The following is a 25,441-nucleotide window of genomic DNA, read 5'->3' on the forward strand; positions in this document are numbered from 1 at the left end:
TACATGATATATATATAAAAATTCAACTGTTAAATTAAAACACAGTGTAAAGAAAAGAACGGTGCAAAAAATACAAATATCACAGAGAAATAAAATTAATATCACTATGGTGCAGTATATATTTTACATGTTAGTGTAGTATAATACATGTTATTCAAGTTTCTTTTTGTTTAACGACACCACTACAGCACATTGTTTTATTTATCATCGGCTATTGGGTGTCAAACATTTGGTAATTTTGACGCATAGTCTTAGATAGGAAACCCGCTACATTTTTCAATTATTAGCAAGGCATCTGTTATATGCACCATCCCACAGACAGGATAGCACATACCATGGCCATTGATATACCAGTCGTGGGCACCGGCTGGAACGAGAAATAGCCCAATGGGCCCACTGACGGGGATCGATCCTAAACTGACCGCGCATCGAACGAGCGCTTTACCACTGGGCTACGTCCCGCCCCTTCTGTTATTACTTTTATGTGTCATGTTTTACTTAGTATGGAGTAAAGATAAACAGACTCACGCTACCTAGGGTATGTGTCATATATCTTGTACCAGGGTATGTATCATATGTCTTGTACCAGGGTATGTGTCATATGTCCTGTTCCAGGGTATGTGTCATTTGTTCTGTTCCAGGGTATGTGTCATATGTTCTGTTGCATGGTATATGTCATATGTCTTGTACCGGGGCATGTGTCATTTGTTCTGTTCCAGGGTATGTGTCATATGTTCTTTTCCAGGGTATGTGTCTGTCACGGGGATCCTATAATACCCGTAACTGAATAAAACACGATTATCCAAATATCTCTTCTAACTGTATATCTTTTAGATCTCTCTGTATCGGGCAGTCCAATACCCGAGTGGCTCGGCTCTAGGTATATCAGAGATATGATCTTTATATATATATATATATATATATATATATATATATATATATATATATATAGATATATATATATATATATGTATATATATGTATATATATATAGCACGTTTAGTTCACTAGAAAACACAACAAAACACAATACACTTTGGAATTTGTATTAACACTACGCTGACAAATGTACTTGCCGCAGTAGTTAATTAACAACAACAATATAATAACAACCCAGAGCTAATCACTTAATTAGTTAATCACTAGGTGTCTAGTTTACACAATATTCTAATCACTTCACCGTGATACAACACCCACACGTGTGATAATTGAGAAACGCTTCCAGGGGAACTTAATTAATAAAGGAATTACAACTCTATTCCTAACTGGTTAATTTTTAATTAACCCTTAACTACTCATTCAGTAACCTTGTAATACAGAATTAATACTGGTACATATCACCATAAAGACAGTAACCTACAGTTTACCTAGGTCCTCTAGGATGACTGGCTAAGCTTTAATATTTTAGAACAGTGAAGCCTACAATTTACTTCGTCAGATTACCGGAAACACTGTCTAATAATATTGGTATAATACAGTATTAAAATATTTAAAGTCACATCAATCACATCAAGGTTATACAACAGAGCAGAAAAATATATTTACCAAGTCCAGTCGGACTACGTTCCCCGGGAGCCTTCCAATGATTCTCCCCGATATCTCTAAAATCCTATCTATTTATTCAAAAATTCTCAGAGACAGCGAATATCGCCTGGGGGCACAACGCGGTACCTCACCTATCATGTGATATTCCCACAACTCCCAGAGACGGTATTTTTTTCTTAGATGGTCAGACTTACTGTCGCCAGTTCGCTAGAAATACCCGGTCGTAAACCGCACTATCGGAGGTATTACGTAACTACTGGCCACATGGCCTCCACAACTGATCTAAGTGCATATTGGAAACGCAGCTCTACCACGTCGCGCGGGGGGAGGGGGGAGGAGGTATTACGTAACCAAGCTGCACATGGCCCTCTAAAACAATTAACATCGCCACAGGCGAAAAGATAAGAGCATTTTCCGTCACAGTGTCATTTGTTCTGTTCCAGGGTATGTGTCATTTGTTCTGTTCCAGGGTATGTGTCATATGTTCTGTTCCAGGGTATGTGTCATATGTCTTGTACCGGGACATGTGTCATTTGTTCTGTTCCAGGGTATGTGTCATATGTTCAGCCAGACCAAGCAGGTAAACGTCTGCCAGAATTCCATCCTGAACTGTTGTTGCAATTTTTTCGTGATTGTGAATTTTATTCTAAATTTTAATTTTACTTGTTTGTGATATTATATTTTAACTGTTGATTTTTGATATTGATCTGGTTCATCATTTATTTTTTGCATTCACCATAGTTTCAACTTTGACCCAATAGCCGATGTATTTTTCGTGCTGGGGTGTCGTTAAACATTCATTCATTCATTCATTCATCCATTCACGTTTGCTTTATTCGTTATCACTGGTCTGTTTTGTGTGATTTCAGTGTTTATGTCATGTTTTATTTAACGACGCACTCAACACATTGTATTTACGGTTATATGGCGTCAGACATATGGTTAAAGACCACACAGATATTGAGAGAGGAAACCTGCTGTCGCCACTTAATGGGCTACTCTTTTCGATTAGCAGCAAGGGATCTTTTTATATGCACCATCCCACAGACAGGGTAGTACATACCACGGCCTTTGATATACCAGTCGTGGTGCACTGGCTGGAACGAGTTCAGTGAGGCGGATTGATCTCTATAACTGATTTATTTTGTGTGATTTCAGTGAGGCGGACTGATCTCTATAACCGATCTGTTTTGTGTGATTTCAGTGAGGCGGACTGTTCTCTATAACTGATCTGTTTTGTGTGATTTCAGTGAGGCGGACTGATCTCTATAACTGATCTGTTTTGTGTGATTTCAGTGAGGCGGACTGATCTCTATAACTGATTTGTTTTGTGTGATTTCAGTGAGGCGGACTGATCTCTATAACTGATCTGTTTTGTGTGATTTCAGTGAGGCGGACTGTTCGTGGCTCATCACAGCTCCACTCTACGAGTTTGTCAACCTGGAAGTGATGCACATGGACCTCGTGAACTGGGCCGATGGATGTTCCGACAGTCTCACCGTGTATGACGGTCAGTAATGCATTGTCAATATCTCACCGTGTATGAGAGTCAGTAGTGTATTGTCAAAATCTCACCGTGTATGACGGTCATTAGTGGATTGTCAATATTTCACCGTGTATGACGGTCAGTAGCGCGTATCAATATCTCACCGTGCATGACGGTCATTAGAGCATTGTCAATATTTCACCATGTATGTCGACAAGTAGTGCACTGACAATATCTGACCGTGTATGACGGTCATTAGTGCATTGTCAATATTTCACCGTGTATGACGGTCAGTAGTGCATTGTCAATATTTCACCGTGTATGACGGTCAGTAGTGCACTTTCAATATTTCACCATGTATGGCGACCAGTAGTGCACTGACAATATTTCACCGTGTATGACGGTCATTAGTGCATTGTCAATATCACACCGTGTATGACGGTCAGTAGTGCATTGTCAAGTTCACACCTTGTATGACGGTCATTAGTGCATTGTCAATATTTCACCGTGTATGACGGTCAGTAGTGCGTTGTCAATATTTCACCGTGTATGACGGTCATTAGTGCATTGTTAATATTTCACCGTGTATGACGGTCAGTAGTGCATTGTCTATATCTCACCGTGTATGACGGTCATTAGTGAATTGTCAATATCTCACCGTGTATGGCGGTCACTAGTGCATTGTCAATATTTCACCGTGTATGACGGTCTGTAGTGCATTGCCAATATCTCGCCGTGTATGACGGTCATTAGTGAATTGTCAATATTTCACCGTGTATGACGGTCATTAGTGAATAGTCAATAATGAATGGCGACCATAGTGCACTGACAATATCAGACCGTGTATGACGGTCATTAGTGCACTGACACTGTCAGACCGTGTATGACTGTCAGTAGTGCATTGTCAATATATGACCGTGTATGACGGTCAGTAGTGCATTGTCAATATCTGACCGTGTATGACGGCCAGTAGTGCATTGTCAATATTTCACCGTGTATGACGGTCATTAGTGCATTGTCAATATCTCACCGTGTATGACAGTCATTAGTGCTTTGTCAATATTTCACCATTTATGGCGACCAGTAGTGCACTGACAATATCAGACCGTGTATGACGGTCAGTAGTGCATTGTCAATATCTGACCGTGTATGAAGGTCAGTAGTGCATTGTCAATATCTGACCGTGTATGACGGTCATTAGTGAATTGTCAATATCTCACCGTGTATGGCGGTCAGTAGTGAATTGTCAATATCTCACCGTGTATGCCCGTCAGTAGTGCATTCTTAATATCAATATTCTTAATTCTCAATATCTCACCGTTTATGACGGTCAGTAGTGCGATGTTATTATTTCACTGTGTATGACGGTCAGAAGCGCGTATCAATATATCAGCGTGTATGACGGTCATTAGTGAATTTTCAATATTTCACCATGTATGACGGTCATTAGTGCATTGTCAATATTTCACCGTGTATGGCGGTTATTAGTGCATTGTCAATATTTCACCGTGTATGACGGTCAGTAGTGCGTTGTTAATGTCACCGTGTATGACGGTCATTAGTGAATTGTCAATATTTCACCGTGTATGACGGTCATTAGTGTATTGTCAATATTTCACCGTGTATGACGGTAATTAGTGCATTGTCAATATCTGACCGTGTACGACGGTCATTAGTGCTTTGCCAATATTTCACCGTGTATGACGGTAATTAGTGCATTGTCAATATCTGACCGTGTACGACGGTCATTAGTGCTTTGCCAATATATCACCGTGTATGGCGGTCAATATGTTACCTGTACATGGAACAAGACGTAGTCCAGTGGTAAAGCGTCCGCCTGATGCACGGTCGGTCTAGGATCGATCCCCGTTGATCGATCACGTTCCAGCCAGTGCACCACGACTGGTAGTGCATTTTGATTGTTTAACCATCGCTTGACGTGCGATCGATCCTAGATCCCGACCACACCATATGTAAACTCACTGGGTGGCGTCGTGGTTAGGCCATCGGTCTACAGGCTGGTAGGTACTGGGTTCGGATCCCAGTCGAGGCATGGGATTTTTAATCCAGATACCAACTCCAAACCCTGACTGAGTGCTCCGCAAGGCTCAATGGGTAGGTGTAAACCACTTGCACCGAACAGTGATCCATAACTGGTTCAACAAAGGCTATCCTGCCTGTGGGAAGCGCAAATAAACGATACCTTGCTGCCTGTCGTAAAAGAGTTGCTTATGTGGCGACAGCGGGTTTCCTCTAAAAACAGTGTCAGAATGACCATATGTTTGACGTCCAATAGCCGATGATAAGATAAAAAAATTTAATGTGCTCTAGTGACGTCGTTAAATAAAACAAACTTTCTTACTGTAGTAGACAATTGTGAAATATTATGTACTGTGACATCACTTTTATTATTTGTGATCTAATTTCCGCACAGTTCGTGGATTATTACGGTCAGCGAATTTCAGAAGGAAGGAAGGAAATGGGTTTTTAACGACGCACTCAACACATTTTATTTACGGTTATATGGCGTCGGACATATGGTTAAGGACCACACAGATACTGAGGGAGGAAACCCGCTGTCGCCACTTCATGGGCTAATCTTTTTGATTAACAGCAAGGGATTTTTTATATGCACCATCCCACAGACAGGATAGTACATACCACGGCCTTTGTTGTGGAGCACTGGCTGGAACGAAAAATAGCCCAATGGGCCCACCGACGGGGATTGATCCTAGACCGACCGCGCATCAAGCGAACGCTTTACCACTGGGCTACATTCCGCCCCGCGAATTCTAATTATACTGTTAACATTGCCCCTCTAATTATACTGCTATCATTGCTCCACTAATTATACTGTTGTCATTGCACCTATAATTATACTGTTATCATTGCTCCTCTAATTATACTGTTATCATTGCACCTCTAGTTATACTGTTATCATTGCTCCACTAATTATACTGTTATTATTGCTCCACTAATTATACTGTTATCATTGCACCTCTAATTATACTGTTATCATTGCACCTCTAATTATACTGTTATCATTGCACCTCTAATTATACTGTTATCGTGACTCCTCTAATTATACTGTTATCATTGCACCTCTAATTATACTGTTAGCATTGCACCTCTAATTATACTGTTAGCATTGCACCTCTAAATATACTGTTATCGTGGCACCTCTAATTATACTGTTATCATTGCTCCACTAATTATACTGTTATCATTGCTCCACTAATTATACTGTTATCATTGCTCCTCTAAATATATTATCATTGCTCCACTAATTATACTGTTATCATTGCTCCACTAAATATACTGTTATCATTGCTCCACTAATTATACTGTTGTCATTGCTTCACTAATTATACTGTTATCATTGCTCCACTAAATATACTGTTATCGTTGCTCCTTTTGTCATGTTTAAGGTTCGGATGCTAATGCGCCTGTGATTCACAAATATTGCGGGATGGATCGGATGATGTCTCGGAGTAAAGGCCAGGTCATGTTCGTGGTTTTCCGGACAGACCGAGAGATGAACAAACGAGGCTTCCAGCTGCGATACTGGTCACATCTTACCTGTACGTACCACTCAGCAGTGATGTTTCAATGGTCGATCATAATCGTTGATTGATCGGTTAGGGTCTATGTGTGTGATATAGAGAATAATACATGAGCAACCGTTAGATACCATTTATCTCACAACGAGTTGTTTTAAAATGTATCTAACGAGCGAAAAAGAGTTTGGTACGTTTTTAAACAACGAGTTGTGAGATAAATGGTATCTAACGGACACGAATGTATTATTCTATTTCTTACATATCCTAAAAAAAAACAGGTTTTAAGCAAAGTTTAACATCTTTTTGGACTAAAAGTTATTTACAGCCGTAGCACTTGTAGCTGACTTACGCGTGACAGACACATGAATGTCAGGTTAATTATATATCATAGTGTAATCGATCTCCATCGTGTAGTTTTTCATTGGATGTATGTCATTGGTGACCTGGTCATCACCTAGGAGCAGCCAGTCGTACGTCTTGAAATTGTTAACACACCAACGGGTGTGTAAGAAAATCGATTATAAAATATCTATACCATTTAGGTGATGGAATTATTATAAATATTCTGGAGTATGTGTTAGTTGTCCAGTCCGTGGGGTAGGGAGGAGGCTGCACGGGGGTCATGCCCTCCCCAATCGAACTTTTTTTTAACTATTTTTTTTTTTTTTTTTTTTTTATAAAACCAAACATATATAGTATGGGTCTCCCCCTCCCTCCCCCCCCCCCCCAAAAAAAAATGGGTCCCCCTCTCGTATAAAAGTCTGGCTACACTTGTGTGTCAAGTGTATATAAAGAAGGCAGATATTGATTCAGAGATCAGGCCCCTTCTAAGGGCCCTGTGGGCAACCTAGGGAGACACCCTACAGCACCAAGACGGTCATAATAAAGAGCCACTTTCGGAATACTAAAACAAAACCTATTGGCTCTCTTCACTATTTCAATTAGAACGACCATCAAAATTGCGCCAAATTTCCTTCATGTAAAACGCGCACCTCTTCCTCTTTGACATAATCCTACGGGACTTTCAAAATTCCATAGCACCAAATACAACCCTCCCCCAACCCTTTCCTGTCCTGGACAGAGGGAACCGGCCAATGCCGGTCCCTGTGGTCAGGATAGGCGTGTGCTACAACAGCTTGCTCTGAATGTGCACGTAAATATCTTTGTCATTGTCATTGATTCATTGGCGAAAGGAGAGGGGCATGGGGCCATGCCTTCCACTAACAAACTTTTGTTTAACTGTTAAAACCCTGATATATACAGAGGATTCGTCACGAGTGGTTTTTAATATTAACAATATCAACGAGTCTATGTTAATCGGTATTTGTCGAGTCTCTGCCGAGACAAATACCGATTAAAGAGACATTCCTGAGTTTGCTGCATTGTTAGATGTTTTCGACTAATAAAATATTTCTACGATTAAGCTTACATATTAAATATATTTTCTTGTTTAGAATATCAGTGTCTGTATACTCAATGTGTTTCTGGTCGTCTTAATATTTGTAAGAAGCCCAAATTGGATTAGGAAATAAAATATAATTTAACCTAGTACATATATTAGAATGATCAGAGACACGTTTAATATGCAGTAAAATATATTTGATATGTAATTACAATCGTTAAAAGGTCTCTGCTAGTCAAAAACATCTTAAAAATTGCAGCAAACTCAGGAATGTCCCTTTAACTAGACAAGGCCTTTAAATTTGAAACCTTTAAATTTGCATACCATTATTAACCGGGTTAATACTCTAAATTATCGCATGGGTTTATGACATGGATATCATGGGTACGTTATAGGATAAATTCGTATTCTATAACATTAGCGTTATACAGAGTGCATATTCTTTCTGATCTTTGGATGTTTATACATGCACATATATATATATTGTTGTTGTTGTTGTTGTTGCAGTTGCTAGTGGTTGCATCGCTGGTACTTGGCGGGCAATAGACGTGCCCATAGGTCTACCGTTGTACATGGAATTTCCTGACTACATCGGCCACAACATCAAGTGAGTAGTTCATTCTATGTCGTTATTTTTGCTGTTTCCTTTTTCCATTGCAAAATATACTCTTATATACGTTTTAAACACAGACATCCTAGTAAAGAACGTTCAGGTCTGTTTATCAACACACTGAAACACATTCCATAGTTTGCACATGCATCACGCAGTGTCATTCTCGATTTTGACAATTTCCAGGAAGGTCCATTAATCGATGTGGAACATTACTTCTGTTAATCTTTTTTCATTCTGTTGATCATACAGTTGTTATTGTTTTGTTTTAGTCATTTTTATTGTTTGAATTTGCGGATTACTGATAAAAAAAACCCGTCAACTTTCAAGATCTTTGGTGGTCAGAAAACCTACGGTAATATTGAACTACCGGTTGTAATGTTTGCCCAATTAATTCACTATTATCATATAACCATTCCCCACAGCTAATATACCTTACAATTTTGGCAATTGTAAATTCTTATTAGAGTTCCCCTACTTTTTAAGAGTATAGTTCAGTTATCGTTGTTGATGATTTTTCATCATTTATAGTAGTCCCATTTGATCTTAATCGTGACATTTGAGGAAATCATATTTGTAATAATGGTTAACATTTTATTGTGTGTATTATTGGTGTTTGTAATTTTGTTTTCTAATTGTGCTACAGAGAGGCGGGAAGTAGCCATATGGTAAATCACTCACCTGATGCGCGGTCGGTCTAGGATCGATCCCCGTCAGAGGGCCCATTGGGCTATTTCTCATTTCACCCAGAGCACCACGCCTGGACCATGGTATGTGCTATCCTGTATGTGGGAAAGTTCATATAAAAGATTTTTTTGCTACTAAATAGAAACAAAATGTAGCGAGTTTTGCTCTCTAAGACTGTATGTCAGAATTACCAAATGTTTGACATCTAATAGCCGATGATTAATAAATTCATGTGCACTAGTGGTGTCGTTAAACAAAACATAATTTAAAAAATATTTCTTCCTTGTTTGTCTTCCAGTAACTCGGATTGTCGTTACCAGTTTGCGGCTCCCTTCGGAAACTTGGTTGCCGCCGAAATCGTTCACTGGGAACGCACAGAAGCCTTGGCTTCCGGTTTCATGGGAATCTGCAGCGGTATGGATAATTATTCCTAATATCTAGACACGTGTATTGAATAGAGAATGCTACATGAGTGGCCGTTAGATACCATTTATCTTTCAACGAGTTGTTTCAAAACGTATCTAACGAGCGAATGTTTGTTGTTGACGGCTTGTTGTGTTAATTTGTTGTGCTGATTGCTTTAGTGTTAACTTTTTATGTTGATGGCTTGTTGTGTTAATTTGTTGTGTTGATGGCTTCTGTGTTATCTTGTTATGTTGATGGTTTGTTCTGTTAACTTGTTATGTTGATGGATTGCTGTGTTATCTTGTTATGTTGATGGATTGTTGTGTTAATTTGTTGTGTTGATGGCTTCTGTGTTAATTTGTTATGTTGATGACTTCTGTATTAACTTGTTATGTTGATGGTTTGTTCTGTTAACTTGTTGTGTTAATTTGTGTTGATGGCTTCTGTGTTAACCTGTTATGTTGATGGCTTCTGTATTAACTTGTTGTGTCGATGACTACTGTGTTAATTTGTTGTGTTGATGGCTTATGTGTTAACTTGTTATGTTGATGGCTTCTGTGTTAACTTGTTATGTTGATGGCTTCTGTAATAACTTGTTATGTTGATGGTTTGTTCTGTTAACTTGTTGTGTTAATTTGTGTTGATGGCTTCTGTGTTAACTTGTTATGTTGATGGCTTCTGTATTAACTTGTTGTGTCGATGACTACTGTGTTAATTTGTTGTGTTGATGGCTTATGTGTTAATTTGTTGTGTTGATGATTTTTGTATTAACTTGTTGTGTTGATGGCTTCTGTGTTAACTTGTGTTAATGGCTTCTGTGTTAATTTGTTGTGTTGATGGCTTGTTGTATTAACTTCTGTTGATGGCTTGTGATAATTTGTTGCGTTGATGGCTTGTGTGTTAATTTATTGTATGCATGGCTTCTGTGTTAATTTGTTGTGTTGATAGTTTCTGTGTTAACTTGTTGTGTTGATGGCTTGTTGTGATAATTTGTTCTGTTCATGGCTTGTGTGTTAATTTATTGGGTGCATGGATTCCGTGTTAACTTGTTGTGTTGGTGGCTTCTGTGATAATTTGTTGTGTTGGTGGCTTCTGTGTTAATTTATTGTGTTCATAGCTTATGTGTTAATTTTTGTGTTGATAGCTTCTGTGTTCATTTGTTGTGTTGATGACTTTTGTGTTAACTTTTTGTGTTGATGGCTTTTGTGTTAACTTGTGTTAATGGCTTCTGTGTTAATTTGTTGTATTAGTGGCTTCTGTGTTAATTGTTGTGTTCATGGCTTCTGTGTTAATTTTTGTGTTGATAGCTTCTGTGTTCATTTGTTGTGTTGATGACTTTTAGGTTAACTTGTTGTGTTGATGGCTTCTGTGTTAATGTGTTGTGTTGATGGCTACTGTGTTAACTTGTTGTATTGATGGCTTCTATGTTAATGTGTTGTGTTGGTGGTGTCTGTGTTAATGTGTTGATGGCTTGTGTGATAATTTTTGTGTTGGTATCCTGTGTGTTAATTTGTTATGTTCATGGCTTCTGTGTTAATTTGTTGTGTTCATGGCTTCTGTGTTAACTTCTTGTGTTGGTGGCGTCTGTGTTAATGTTTGTGTTGATGGCGTCTGTGTTAACTTGTGTTGCTCACTTGTGTGATAATTTGTTGTGTTGATGGTTGGTTGTGTTAATTTGTTGTGTTCGTGGCTTCTGTGTTAATGTTTGTGTTGATGGCGTCTGTGTTAACTTGTGTTACTGGCTTGTGTGATAATTTGTTGTGTTGATGGCTGGTTGTGTTAATCTGTTGTGTTCATGGCTTCTGTGTTAAATTGCTGTGTTGATAGCTTCTGTGTTAACTTCTTGTGTTCAGGGCTTGTGTAAATTTGTTATTTTTCTGGCTTGTTATATGATGGTTGGTTGTGTTAATCGTTTGTTATATTGTGTTGATGGGTTGTTTGATGATGTTTGATTGTGTTGATCGTTTGTTGCTTTGGGTTGTGTTGATAGCTTGTTCAGTTGATAGTGTGTTATGTTGATGGCTTCTTTTTGTTGGTCAGTTGTGTTGATTTGTTGTGTTTTGTTGTGTTGACGGCTTGATTGTTGAAAGTGTGTTGCGTTGATCTCCACATGGCTGGTTACCTAACTGGCTGGCGTTTTCACTCACTGATTACCTGACTGACTGACTGTTTCTTGTTCACAGGTTATAACAACACTATCGGCACTCTAATAGAAGGACGCAGCGACACGGCTCCGTTCAGTCAACTCGTCACCGCAGACCGCTACCTGTGGGTGCACCTGCAAACCAGCAAGAAAGACTGGTCCAATCAAAAAACGAAGTTCATCTTCAAAATATATACGGTTCCCTCCAGAGGTATGTTGGCACCTACAGCCGCATTGTATAAAACTAATATACACTACACGGTTCCTTCCAGAGGTATGTTGGACCTACAGCCTTATTGTATAAAACTAATATACACTACACGGTTCCTTCCAGAGGTATGCTGGGACCTACAGCCGCATTGTATAAAACTAATATACACTACACGGTTCCTTCCAGAGGTATGTTGGACCTACAGCCTTATTGTGTAAAACTAATATACACTACAAGGTTCCTTCCAGAGGTATGTTGGGACCTACAGCCTCATTGTGTAAAACTAATATACACTACACGGTTCCTTCCAGAGGTATGTTGGACCTACAGCCTCATTGTATAAAACTAATATACACTACACGGTTCCTTCCAGAGGTATGTTGGACCTACAGCATCATTGTATAAAACTAATATACACTACACGGTTCCTTCCAGAGGTATGTTGGACCTACAGCCTCATTGTATAAAACTAATATACACTACACGGTTCCTTCCAGAGGTATGTTGGACCTACAGCCTCATTGTATAAAACTAATATACACTACACGGTTCCTTCCAGAGGTATGTTGGACCTACAGCCTCATTGTATAAAACTAATATACACTACACGGTTCCTTCCAGAGGTATGTTGGACCTACAGCCTTATTGTATAAAACTAATATACACTACACGGTTCCTTCCAGAGGTATGTTGGACCTACAGCCTCATTGTGTAAAAGAAAAAAAAGAAAGAAATGTTTTATTGAACGACGCATTCAACACATTTTATTTACGGTTATATGGCGTCAGACATATGGTTAAGGACCACACATATTTTGAGAGGAAACCCGCTGTCGCCACTACATGGGCTACTCTTTCCGATTAGCAGCAAGGGATCTTTTATCTGCGCTTCCCACAGGCAGGATAGCACAAACTATGGCCTTTGTTGAACCAGTAATGGATCACTGGTCGGTGCAAGTGGTTTACACGTACCTATTGAGTCTTGCGGAGCACTCACTCAGGGTTTGGAGTCGGTATCTGGATTAAAAATCCCATGCCTCGACTGGGATCCGAACCCAGTACCTACCAGCCTGTAACTAATTAGTGATGCAAAATACAGGTATAATCGTGTTCTTTACCAGAGGATGTCCTTTACTGGCCGGTAGGACGGGACGCAGCCCAGTGGATCGATCCCCGTTGGTGGATCCATTGGGCTGTGCAAACATACCTGACAAAGCGATTCTCACAACAACAAAAAAAACACGCCCCCCCAAAAAAAAATAACACATACACACACACACACACAAAACCCAACCCATGCAAACCACAAAAACAAACCGAGTTTAATTTTAACTTTCATTCAATGACAGGATATTGCGTTACGATTATTTAGCTTCGTATTCAATTCGTTTTAGATATTGTATCGTAATTGCACTTCAAGTACAATTGTGTAAAATGTTTTGTTTTGCTTTTTTTGCTTTTTTGCTTCTTTTTTTGCTTTTTTTGTTGTTGTTGTAAATACGATCAGATGCACTGATAATCATCAAACTTAACAACGAAGATAATCAAAACGGGGAGAGACATAGCCCAGTGGCTTGCTGCGCGGTCGGTCTGGGATCAATCCCCGTCGGTGGGCCCATTGGGCTATTTATCGCTCCAGCCAGTGCACCACAACTGGTATATTAAAGGCCTTGGTACCAGTCCTATTACTACTACTACTACTACTACTACTACTACTACTACTACTACTACTACTACTACTACTACTACTACTACTACTACTACTACTACTACTACTTCTACTACTACTACTACTACTACCACTACTACTACTACTACTACTGCTAGTCCTATTACTACTATTCCTACTACTACTACTACTACTACTACTACTACTACTACTACTACTACTGCTAGTCCTATTACTACTTCTACTACTACTATTCCTACTACTACTACTACTACTTCTACTACTACTATTCCTACTACTACTACTACTACTACTGCTAGTGCTATTACTACTACTACTACTACTACTAGTCCTACTACTACTACTACTACTACTACTACTACCACTACTAGTCCTATTACTACTACTACTACTACTACTTCTACTACTACTACTACTACTACTACTACTACTATTTCTACTACTACTAGTACTACTTCTACTACTACTACTACTACTACTACTTCTACTAATACTTCTACTACTAATACTTCTACTACTAATACTTCTACTACTACTACTTCTACTACTACTACTTCTACTACTACTACTAGTCCTACTACTACTACTACTACTGATACTACTCCTTCTCCTCCTACTACTACTACTAGTCCTATTGCTACTACTACTACTAGTACTACTACTACTACTTCTACTACTACTATTCCTACTACTACTACTACTACTACTACTACTTCTACTACTACTATTCCTACTACTACTACTACTACTACTACTACTAGTCCTATTACTACTACTACTACTACTACTTCTACTACTACTACTACTACTACTACTATTTCTACTACTACTACTACTACTAGTACTACTTCTACTACTACTACTACTATTACTATTTCTACTACTACTACTACTACTAGTACTACTTCTACTACTACTACTACTACTACTATTTCTACTACTACTACTACTACTAGTACTACTTCTACTACTACTACTACTATTACTTCTACCAATGCTTCTACTACTAATACTTCTACTACTACTAGTCCTACTACTACTACTACTGATACTACTCCTTCTCCTCCTACTACTACTACTAGTCCTATTGCTACTACTACTACTAGTACTACTACTACTACTACTACTACTACTAGTAGTACTACTACTACTACTGCTAGTACTACTACTACTATCACCACTACTACTACTACTACTACTACTACTACTACTACTACTACTGCTGCTACTACTACTACTACTACTGCTACTACCACTACTACTACTACCACTACTACTACCACTACTACTACTACCACTACTACTACTACCACTACTACTACTACCACTACTACTACTACCACTACTACCACTACCACTACTACCACTACTACTACTACCACTACTACCACTACTACTACTACCACTACTTCTACTACCACTACTACTACTACCACTACCACTACTACCACTACTACTACTACCACTACTACTACTACCACTACTACTACTACTACTACTACCACTACTACTACTACTACTATTATTATTATTAGTATTATTATTATTATTATATTTGATTTCAGTGAGCTCGTGTAGCGGAGCACTGCCTGTATCTACACGCTCCAGTACCAGTCCGTCGTTTAGGTTCTACCCCTACCAGATAAACAATCAGTGAGTTGTCTATTTATTTCTTTATCTTGTTTATTTTACTTCATTACTATTCTGTCTATGCACTCTTCTCTCGATGGGGGTGGGGGGGGTGGGGGGGGGGGGGCGAGACGTAGCCCAGTGAAAAAGTGTTCGCTTGATGCGCGGTCTGTTTGGAATCAATCTCCATCGGAGGACCCATTCGGCTAATTCTCGTTCCAGCCAGTGCAACATGACTGGTATATCAAAGGCCGTGGTGTGTGCTGTCCTGTTTGTGGGATGGTGCATATAAAAGTTCCCTTGCTACTAACGGAAAAAATGTAGCGGGTTTCCTCTCTAAGACTCTATGTCAAAATTACCATATGTTTGACATCCAATAGCCGATGATTAATAAATCAATGTGCTTTAGTAGTCGTAAAACAAAACAAACTTTAAGAAAAACTTTCTTCGCTCGATTGCATTTTCGTTAATGTTAAAATTATGTGACATTTGCACTCATTTACTATGTTCGCTCTTATTGTTAACTAGTGCCGTGGAATAGGCCAGCTGTATATATAATATGTTGGAACCAAATCAAATCAAATAATCCACTGCATCACGGGAGAGTATTGATTCAGGTAACAGAGTAATAGATGTGTCTTCAAAGTTCGCTTTGACTGTTAACTAGTGCCGTGGAATAGGCCAGCTGTATATATAATATGTTGGAACCAAATCAAATCAAATAATCCACTGCATCACGGGAGAGTATTGACTCAGGTAACAGACTAATAGATGTGTCTTCAAAGTTCGCTTTGACTGTTAACTAGTGCCGTGGAATAGGCCAGCTGTATATATAATAATATTATGTTGGAACCAAATCAAGTCAAATAATTCACTGCACCACTGGAAGGTATTTACTTGAGTAACAGAACGGTAGAAGTATGTTCAAAGTTCGCTCTAACTGTTAAATAGTGCCGTGGAACAGGTCAGCTGTGTGTATAATATGTTGGAACCAAATCAAATCAAATAATTCACTGCACCACTGGAAGGTATTTACTTGAGTAACAGAACGATAGAAATATGTTCAAAGTTCGCTCTAACTGTTAAATAGTGCCGTGGAACAGGCCAGCTGTGTGTATAATATGTTGGAACCAAATCAAATCAAAGAATGCACTGCATCACTGGAGGGTATTTACCCGAGTAACAGAACGATAGAAGTATGTTCAAAGTTCGCTCTAATTGTTAAATAGTGCCGTGGAACAGGCCAGCTGTGTGTATAATATGTCGGAACCAAATCAAAGTGTGTTCAAAGTTACCAAATTAATCATATAAAATCTGCGTCGGCGGCATAGGTACTGGGTTCACGCCCTGGTACCGCCTCCCACCCATAACGAGTTTAACCACTCAATGCGTAGGTGTTAACTGATCTGTAGGTATCTGTTTAATGTTTTGTGGTGACACAGCTGATACATCTTTAGAATTCCAAAGATACAGAAATCCAAGTTCTTGCAACAAAGATTTAACATACATTGCCCATTTTTTACACTTAGTAATAATATATATTAGCATCTTCTCTACGTTTTCTATACACGGTTAATTATTTTTAACCAAGACATCAATATCCTCTGTCAACGAGTAAGGGGCTATTCAAATATTACGTAACGCTCGAAGGGGTGGGTGAAGTGGCCACAGCGGGGCGGGTTTCCTCTCTCAATATCTGTGTGTTCCTTAACCATATTATGTCCGACGTCATATAACCGTAAACAAAATGTGTTGAATGCGTCTTTAAAAAAAAAAAAACCCAAACATTTCCTTCTGTCCTTCCAATAGCCGATGATTAATAAATGAATGCGCTCTAGTGGTGTCGTTAAACAAAAAACCCTCGTTTTTAATGCTTTCACAGAAACAACCAACCGTGTCCTCTCAAGGTGGTCAGCCACTCCGCCTCCGCCAACGTCAGGATCGACGTCATCCGTCGTCTCGGCGTCTACGACTTCAGCATCGTACCCTGCAACGACACATACGACTACCTCAAAGTGTTTGACGGTGAGTCGCGGGCTGGCGATCACTCACTGAAAATACTTGTGGTGAATACTGTCCTGTGTGGGGGGGAAATGCGTATATAACAGATGTCTTGCTACCTTACTGTAGGAGGCAGCGAGTTTATCTTACTGTCTGTCTGTCTCTCTGTCTGTCTGTCTGTCTCTCTCTCTATATACACGTATATGTATATATATTTGTGTGTGTGTGTGTGTGTGTGTGTCTCTCTCTCTCTCTCTCTCTCTCTCTCTCTCTCTCTCTCTCTCTCTCTCTCTCTCTCTCTCTCTCTCTTTCTCTCTCTCTCTCTCTGTTTTCTCTCTCCCTTTTTCTGTGTATTTCGCTCAATGTTCCTCTGCATCGCCTTCTCTCTCAGTCTCTGTCTACCTGTCTTTAACTCCCTCTGTCTCTGTCTGTCTCTCTCTCTCTCTCTCTCTCTCTCTCTCTCTCTCTCTCTCTCTCTCTCTCTCTCTCTCTCTCTCTCTGTGTATGTCTGTCTGTCTGTCTGTCTGTCTGTCTGTCTGTCTCTCTCTATGGTCTGTCTCTGTCTGTGTCTCTCACTTTCTCTGTTTCTTTCTCCCTCTCATTCTGTTTTTATCTCTCCCTTTTTCTATTTATTTCGCTCAATGTTCCTCTGCATCGCCTTCTCTCTCAGTCTCTGTGTACCTGTCTTTCTCTCCCTCTGTCTCTCTGTGTATCTCTCTCTCTGTGTATCTCTCTCTCTCTCTCTCTCTCTCTCTCTCTCTCTCTCTCTCTCTCTCTCTCTCTCTCTCTCTCTCTCTCTCTCTCTCTCTCTCTCTCTCTCTCTCTCTCTCTCTCTCTCTCTCTCTCTCTCTCTCTCTCAGTGTTAACATAGTTTGCAATGCGCTGGGGTGTCGATAACAAATAGTTTTCTTTTTTTTCCCTTTGTTTTAGGGTCGACAACTGGTGCTCCTCAGCTTAAGCAGATGTGTCTTAAGAACAATCCTACGTACATCAGCACCAAACCGGAAGTAGTGATTGACCAAAAAACAACGGACTCTTACTTAATCAAAGCGGTTTCTAACGGTAAGAATATGATCTATTATTCGGCAAACTAAATCAAAATTACTCGTAGCTTCAGGTTTTTCTTTCGATGAACCGTTCAGAATTATGCGCCAAAATTATTTCACAAAAATTGCGCAATCTTATTTTCTTCTGTTTTTTTTTTACTTAATCCAACGGGACATTCGAAATTCAATAGCACCACGATACTCATACCCGCTACCGACCCCGGTCGGGCTGCTGGTTCTCTCTTGCACCTGTCAGCGCGGGCGGTCCCTCCTACCACCCACCCCAAACCCTTTTCCTGTCGTGGACGGAGGAGCCGGCTTGGGCCGAAACATGCGCCCATGACAGGCGTGCGCTACAACAGCTTGCTCTGAATGTGCACGTTAAACCCTATGACAGGACCTGACCTAACGGCGAGACTAATCGCGGTAGTCTAATGGTTAACTGATAGGCGTCTGTGTCTAGGATCGATTCCCGTCGGTGGGCCCATTGGGCTATATCTCTTCCAGCCAGTGCACGACGACTGGTATATCAAAGGCCGTGGTATGTGCTATTCTGTCTGTGTGATGGTGCATATAATGGGAAAATGTAGCGGGTTTCCTCTCCAAGAGGAGCGGGACGTAGCCCAGTGGTAAAGCACTTGTCTGATGTGTGGTCGGTTTGGGATCGATCCCCGTTGGTGGGCCTATTGCGCTATTTCTCGATCTAGCCAGTGCACCACGACTAGTGATACCAAAGCCGTAGTACTTATGTGCTATCCTCTGCCCGTCTGCCTGCCTGTCCATCTGCCTGTCTGCCCGTCTGCCTGTCTGCCTGTCTGCCTGTCTGTCAATCTGTCTGCATGTCTGTACATCTGCCTCTCTGTTTAACTGTCTGTCGTTCTTCATATTTTATTTTTTATTTTATTTTCCAGATTATCCCTGCAATGGAAAAGCAAAGAAAATTATGGTCAAAGAAAATGAGGAAGGGTTTGAAGATTTCTTTGGCAAGGACCCAGTTCCTAAGTAAGAAGCTTTCACCGACATTCTTGTTCCAGCCAGTGCTCCTCAAATGGTGTAACAAAGGCCGTCGCGTGTACTATCCTGTCTGTGGAATGGTGCATATAAAAGATCCCTTGCTGCTAATCGGAAAGAGTAGCCCATGAAGTGGCGACAGCGGGTTTCCTCTCTCAATATCTGTGTGGCCTTTAGGGTGTATACTACCAAATCAAATCCCATAGACGACAATATTAACATATGTGGCTAAAACTCCCACCTGCAACGTATCAACCGACATAAACGCCACGGATATAAATACTACCACCCCTTACACTTAAAGTGAATCAGAAAAAACTGGGGGTCAAGCTGCTCGTTTCTGAGATAACGGGTAGCGTCTATGACTACCCTAGTTTCGCACAAAATTCGAGTACTTTTTTTTACAGGTACCCCATACATGTTTCAAGCACAAGGCTACTTGACACATTGGTACTAGATGAAATAAAATTGCACATTTTTTTTACCCAGATGAAACTATTATTTTTTACAACCAACACACTCACATTTATAACCAATCACAGGACTTGTGGTGTTTACTTCTCTATCAAAAGTTGGGTGCACCTCGAACTTTGACCCAGCCGGAAGTTATTTGGTTTAGTACTACCTATAACCATATAACTTTAAATAAAATAAAAAAGATCAAACACTGTGCACTCTGTTTGTTTGTGGGGGCTGGAGTTAGCTCAGTGGGTTGAGTGCTCGTTTCAGGTGAATACGTCGCAGGATCGAACCATCTGAGTGATTCCATTCAGCTGATAGGGTTTTTTCTCGTTCCAACCGGTTCACGACAACTGGTCAAAGGCCGTGGTATGTGCTTTTCTGTCTGAGCGAAAGTGCATATAAAAGATCCCTTATTGTATTAGGAACAAATGTAGCGGGTTCCCTTTAATGAATTACTAAATTGTCAGAATTACCATATGTTTGACGTCCAATAACCGATGATTAATTAATTAACGTGCTCTAGTGGTGTCGTTAAACAAAACAAATATAAAAACTGTTGGTTTGTTTTAGCCATGATGATTAAAAATATTCTGGAGAGTTATTAAATAGAGAATAATACATGAGCGAGTTTGGTACGTTTTTAAACAACGAGTTGTGAGATAAATGGTATCTAACGGACACGAGTGTATTATTCTATTTCTTACATATCCTAAAAAACCAGGTTTTAAGTAAATTTTAACATCTTTATCGACTAAAAGATATTCACAACCCTTTGCACTTGTAGCTGGGTTGTTTTTTTGTTTTTTTATTGGACGTATGGCATTGGTGACCTGGTCATCACCTAGGAGCAGCCAGTCGGATGTCTTGAAATTGTTAACACACGTACGTGTGTAAACAACTATGTGTTATCAAAAATAACGCATGATGTTCTCACCAACGGGTGTGTAAAAAATGAATATTATTCATGCCATACTTTGTTTGATAATTGTTGTTGTGGTCACATTAAAAATGCGTATTTTTAATTTTGTCAACCAAAAAATTAGTAGCAATATATTTTGGGTTTTGTTGTTGTTGTTGTTGTCGTCGTCGTCGTTGTTGTTTGTTTTTAGGGTTTTTTTGTGTCTTTTTTCAGGAAGAGATTGTGTTGTTTTATCACTAAATAATTTTGTTTTTACAGTAATGGTTACTGCGAGTATCTCCTGGAAGCATCTAAATTGACCAACGTCGTCAGTCTGTCTCTGTCTGGTGACCTTGGCTACCTGACCGTGGACAGCACGTGCTCCAAAGATTACATCGGCGTGTACGACGGTATGTACTAGTTTTGTAGACAGATCATTTATTAACTAGCTTCTCTTTTTTTTTCTTTTTTTTTATCCCAGTGCCCCCTTTCCTTTCTCTCCTCCTATCTTTCAACTTCTTTCGCTATCCACCTCCACATCCCAGTCCTTGTCTCTCCAACCGCGACAGGTGCTTGTCTCTTGTGGCTATCTGTGCCACACACCTGTTCCCCATCAGCTTTTAGCTGTGGGCTTAGTCTGACCACTTCGGGGAGTGTTCAGTAGTTACTTCTGGCATTGTTAAGAGGCACTTGTAACCACCTACTATGCACCCCTACTACCGGCGGTCGTTAGACAGTGCCGTGGGTTAGACCAGCTTTATTAGCGGTAGAGGACGAGGATGCCAGATGGGTGCAGGGAAATACACACCCGTGGAGGAAGTTAAGACAGGTAGGCGATGGTGTGGACAGCTCAGAAGACAGAGTCGTAGGAAACTGACAGAAAGGGTTAAAACAGATTGAAATCGTGAGAGAAATTGGAAAGTTCCTTTTTTATTAAGGTAATGAGAATGATAAGCAGAGGGTGATAAATGAGAAAGATGAATGAATGTGTGAGCCAGCTTTGACGGGATTTGAACCACTGTCGTCAGCTTGATTGTCCAGCAGCTTATCCACTAGACCACGGAATAGACAGATAGTGTATTAACTAGCTTTGTAGACAGACAGATAGTTTATTAACTAGCTTTGTAGATAGACAGATAGTTTATTAACTATCTTTGTAGACAGACAGATAGTTTATTAACTATCTTTGTAGAGAGAAAGATAGTTTATTAACTATCTTTGTAGACAGACAGATAGTTTATTAACTAGCTTTGTAGATAGACAGATAGTTTATTAACTATCTTTGTAGACAGACAGATAGTTTATTAACTATCTTTGTAGAGAGAAAGATAGTTTATTAACTATCTTTGTAGACAGACAGATAGTTTATTAACTAGCTTTGTGGACAGACATATAGTTTATTAACTAGCTTTGTGGACAGACAGATAGTTTATTAACTAGCTTTGTGGACAGACAGATAGTTTATTAACTAGCTTTGTAGACAGACAGATAGTTTATTAACTAGCTTTGTAGACAGACAGATAATTTATTAACTAGCTTTGTAGACAGACAGATATTTTATTAACTAGCTTTGTAGACAGACAGATAATTTATTAACTAGCTTTGTAGACAGACAGGTAATTTATTAACTATCTTTGTAGACAGACAGATAGTTTGTTAACTATCTTTGTAGACAGACAGATAATTTATTAACTAGCTTTGTAGATAGAAAGATAGTTTATTAACTAACTTTGTAGACAGACAGATAGTTTATTAACTAGCTTTGTAGACAGACAGTTTATTAACTAGCTTTGTAGAGAGACAGTTAATTTATTAACTAGCTATGTAGACAGACAGTTAATTTGTTAACTAGCTTTGTAGACAGACAGATAGTTTATTAACTAGCTTTGTAGACAGATAATTTGTTAACTAGCTTTGCAGAGAGACAGATAGTTTCTTAACTAGCTTTGTAGACAGACACATAGTTTATTAACTAGCTTTGTAGATAGACAGATAGTTTATTAACTAGTTTTGTAGACAGACAGATAATTTATTAACTAGCTTTGTAGGCAGACAGATAGTTTATTAACTAGCTTTGTAGACAGACAGAGACAGATCATTTATTAACTAGCTTTGTAGACAGATAATTTATTAATTAACTTTGTAGACAGACAGATAGTTTATTAACTAGCTTTGTAGACAGATAATTTATTAACTAGCTTTGCAGAGAGACAGATAGTTTCTTAACTAGCTTTGTAGACAGACAGATAGTTTATTAACTAGCTTTGTGGACAGACATATAGTTTATTAACTAGCTTTGTGGACAGACAGATAGTTTATTAACTAGCTTTGTAGACAGACAGATAGTTTATTAACTAGCTTTGTAGACAGACAGATAATTTATTAACTAGCTTTGTAGACAGACAGATAATTTATTAACTAGCTTTGTAGACAGACAGGTAATTTATTAACTATCTTTGTAGACAGACAGATAGTTTATTAACTATCTTTGTAGACAGACAGATAATTTATTAACTAGCTTTATAGATAGAAAGATAGTTAAATTAACTAACTTTGTAGACAGACAGATAGTTTATTAACTAGCTTTGTAGACAGACAGTTTATTAACTAGCTTTGTAGAGAGACAGTTAATTTATTAACTAGCTTTGTAGACAGACAGTTAATTTATTAACTAGCTTTGTAGACAGATAATTTATTAACTAGCTTTGCAGAGAGACAGATAGTTTCTTAACAAGCTTTGTAGACAGACAGATAGTTTATTAACTAGCTTTGTAGATAGACAGATAGTTTATTAACTAGCTTTGTAGACAGACAGATAATTTATTAACTAGCTTTGTAGGCAGACAGATAGTTTATTAACTAGCTTTGTAGACAGACAGATCATTTATTAACTAGCTTTGTAGACAGATAATTTATTAACTAACTTTGTAGACAGACATATAGTTTATTAACTAGCTTTGTAGACAGACAGTTTATTAACTAGCTTTGTAGAGAGACAGATAATTTATTAACTAGTTTTGTAGAGAGACACATAATTTAGTAACTAGCTTTGTCGCTCATGGGGCAGAACGTAGCCCAATGGTAAAGCGCTCGCATGATGCGCTGTCAATCTGGAATCAACTCCCATCGGTGAGCCCATTTTTGGGTTAATTCTCTCGTTCCAGCCAGTGCACTACGACAGGTATAACAAATGTCGTGGTATGTGCTATCCTGTCCGTGGGAAAGTACATATAAAAGATCCCTTGCTACTAATAATGGGAAAATGTAACAGGTTTCCTCTCTCAGACTATATGTCAAATTACCAAATGTTTGACATATAATTGCCGATGATTAATAAATCAGAGCTCTAGTCGCGTCGTTAAGCAGAAACAAACTTTAATTATAGTTCAAGGTGATGTACTGAATAGCCGGATCCAGTACAATCATTCACTACAAAGATCAAACGTAAGATCCGGTCAAATAATTCATTACAGTCACAATTGGTCTATTGTGTTTTTAAAGCCATCTACCACTACACTATTACTTATTTCATATTGTATTTGGTCTGTTGTTTTTAAAACTATTACTTAGCCATCTACCACTACACTATTACTTATTTAATATTGTATTTGGTCTGTTGTTTTTAAAGCCATCTACCACTACACTATTACTTATTTAATTATCTACTACTATACTATTATTTATTTAATATTGTGTTTGATCTGTTGTTTTTAAAGCCATCTACCACTACACTATTACTTATTTAATATTGTATTTGGTCTGTTGTTTTTAAAGCCATCTACCACTACACTATTACTTATTTAATATTGTATTTGGTCTGTTGTTTTTAAAGCCATCTACCACTACACTATTACTTATTTAATATTGTATTTGGTCTGTTGTTTTAAATCCATGTACCATTAGACTATTACTTATTTAATATTGTATTTGGTCTGTTGGTTTTAAAGCTATCTACCACTACACTATTACTTATTTAATATTGTATTTGATCTGTTGTTTTTAAAGCCATCTACCACTACACTATTACTTATTTAATATTGTATTTGGTCTGTTGTTTTTAAAGCCATCTACCACTACACTATTACTATTACTTATTTAATATTGTTTTGGTCTGTTGTTTTTAAAACCATCTACCACTACACTATTACTGATTTAATATTGTATTTGGTCTGATGTTTTTAAAGCCATCTACCACTACACTATTACTTATTTAATATTGTTTTGGTCTTGTTTCTAAAGCCATCTACCACTACACTATTACTTATTTAATATTGTATTCGGTTTGTTGTTTTAAAGCCATCTACCACTACACTATTACTTATTTCATATTGTATTCGGTCTGTTGTTTTTAAAGCCATCTACCACTACACTATTACTGATTTGATATTGTATTTGGTCTGTTGTTTTTAAAGCCATCTACCACTACACTATTACTGATTTGATATTGTATTTGGTCTGTTGTTTTTAAAGCCATGTATCATTGCACTATTACTTATTTGATATTGTATTTGGTCTGTTGTTTTTAAAGCCATCTACCACTACACTATTACTTATTTAATATTGTATTTGGTCTGTTGTTTTTAAAGCCATCTACCACTACACTATTACTTATTTAATTATCTACCACTATACTATTACTTATTTAATATTGTGTTT

The 25,441-nt window shown here is 38.5% G+C and overlaps 1 protein-coding gene across 1 annotated transcript in view; it reads left to right on the forward strand.

The window, feature by feature from the left end:
* Window positions 1-25,441, forward strand: part of LOC121386347 (bone morphogenetic protein 1-like) — a 41,895-nt gene that overhangs the window by 5,974 nt on the left and 10,480 nt on the right. Inside the window, exons 3-12 of the mRNA XM_041517225.1 lie at window positions 2,934-3,055; window positions 6,460-6,612; window positions 8,501-8,600; window positions 9,589-9,704; window positions 11,879-12,049; window positions 15,304-15,391; window positions 17,250-17,392; window positions 18,299-18,430; window positions 19,326-19,416; window positions 21,065-21,195. Of these exons, the coding sequence (XP_041373159.1) occupies window positions 2,934-3,055; window positions 6,460-6,612; window positions 8,501-8,600; window positions 9,589-9,704; window positions 11,879-12,049; window positions 15,304-15,391; window positions 17,250-17,392; window positions 18,299-18,430; window positions 19,326-19,416; window positions 21,065-21,195 (1,247 nt within the window). The remainder of the gene's footprint in view (window positions 1-2,933; window positions 3,056-6,459; window positions 6,613-8,500; window positions 8,601-9,588; window positions 9,705-11,878; window positions 12,050-15,303; window positions 15,392-17,249; window positions 17,393-18,298; window positions 18,431-19,325; window positions 19,417-21,064; window positions 21,196-25,441) is intronic.

The sequence above is a fragment of the Gigantopelta aegis genome, chromosome 12 (genome assembly GCF_016097555.1).
Source record: "Gigantopelta aegis isolate Gae_Host chromosome 12, Gae_host_genome, whole genome shotgun sequence".
In the NCBI taxonomy this organism is placed as follows: Eukaryota; Metazoa; Mollusca; class Gastropoda; order Neomphalida; family Peltospiridae; genus Gigantopelta; species Gigantopelta aegis.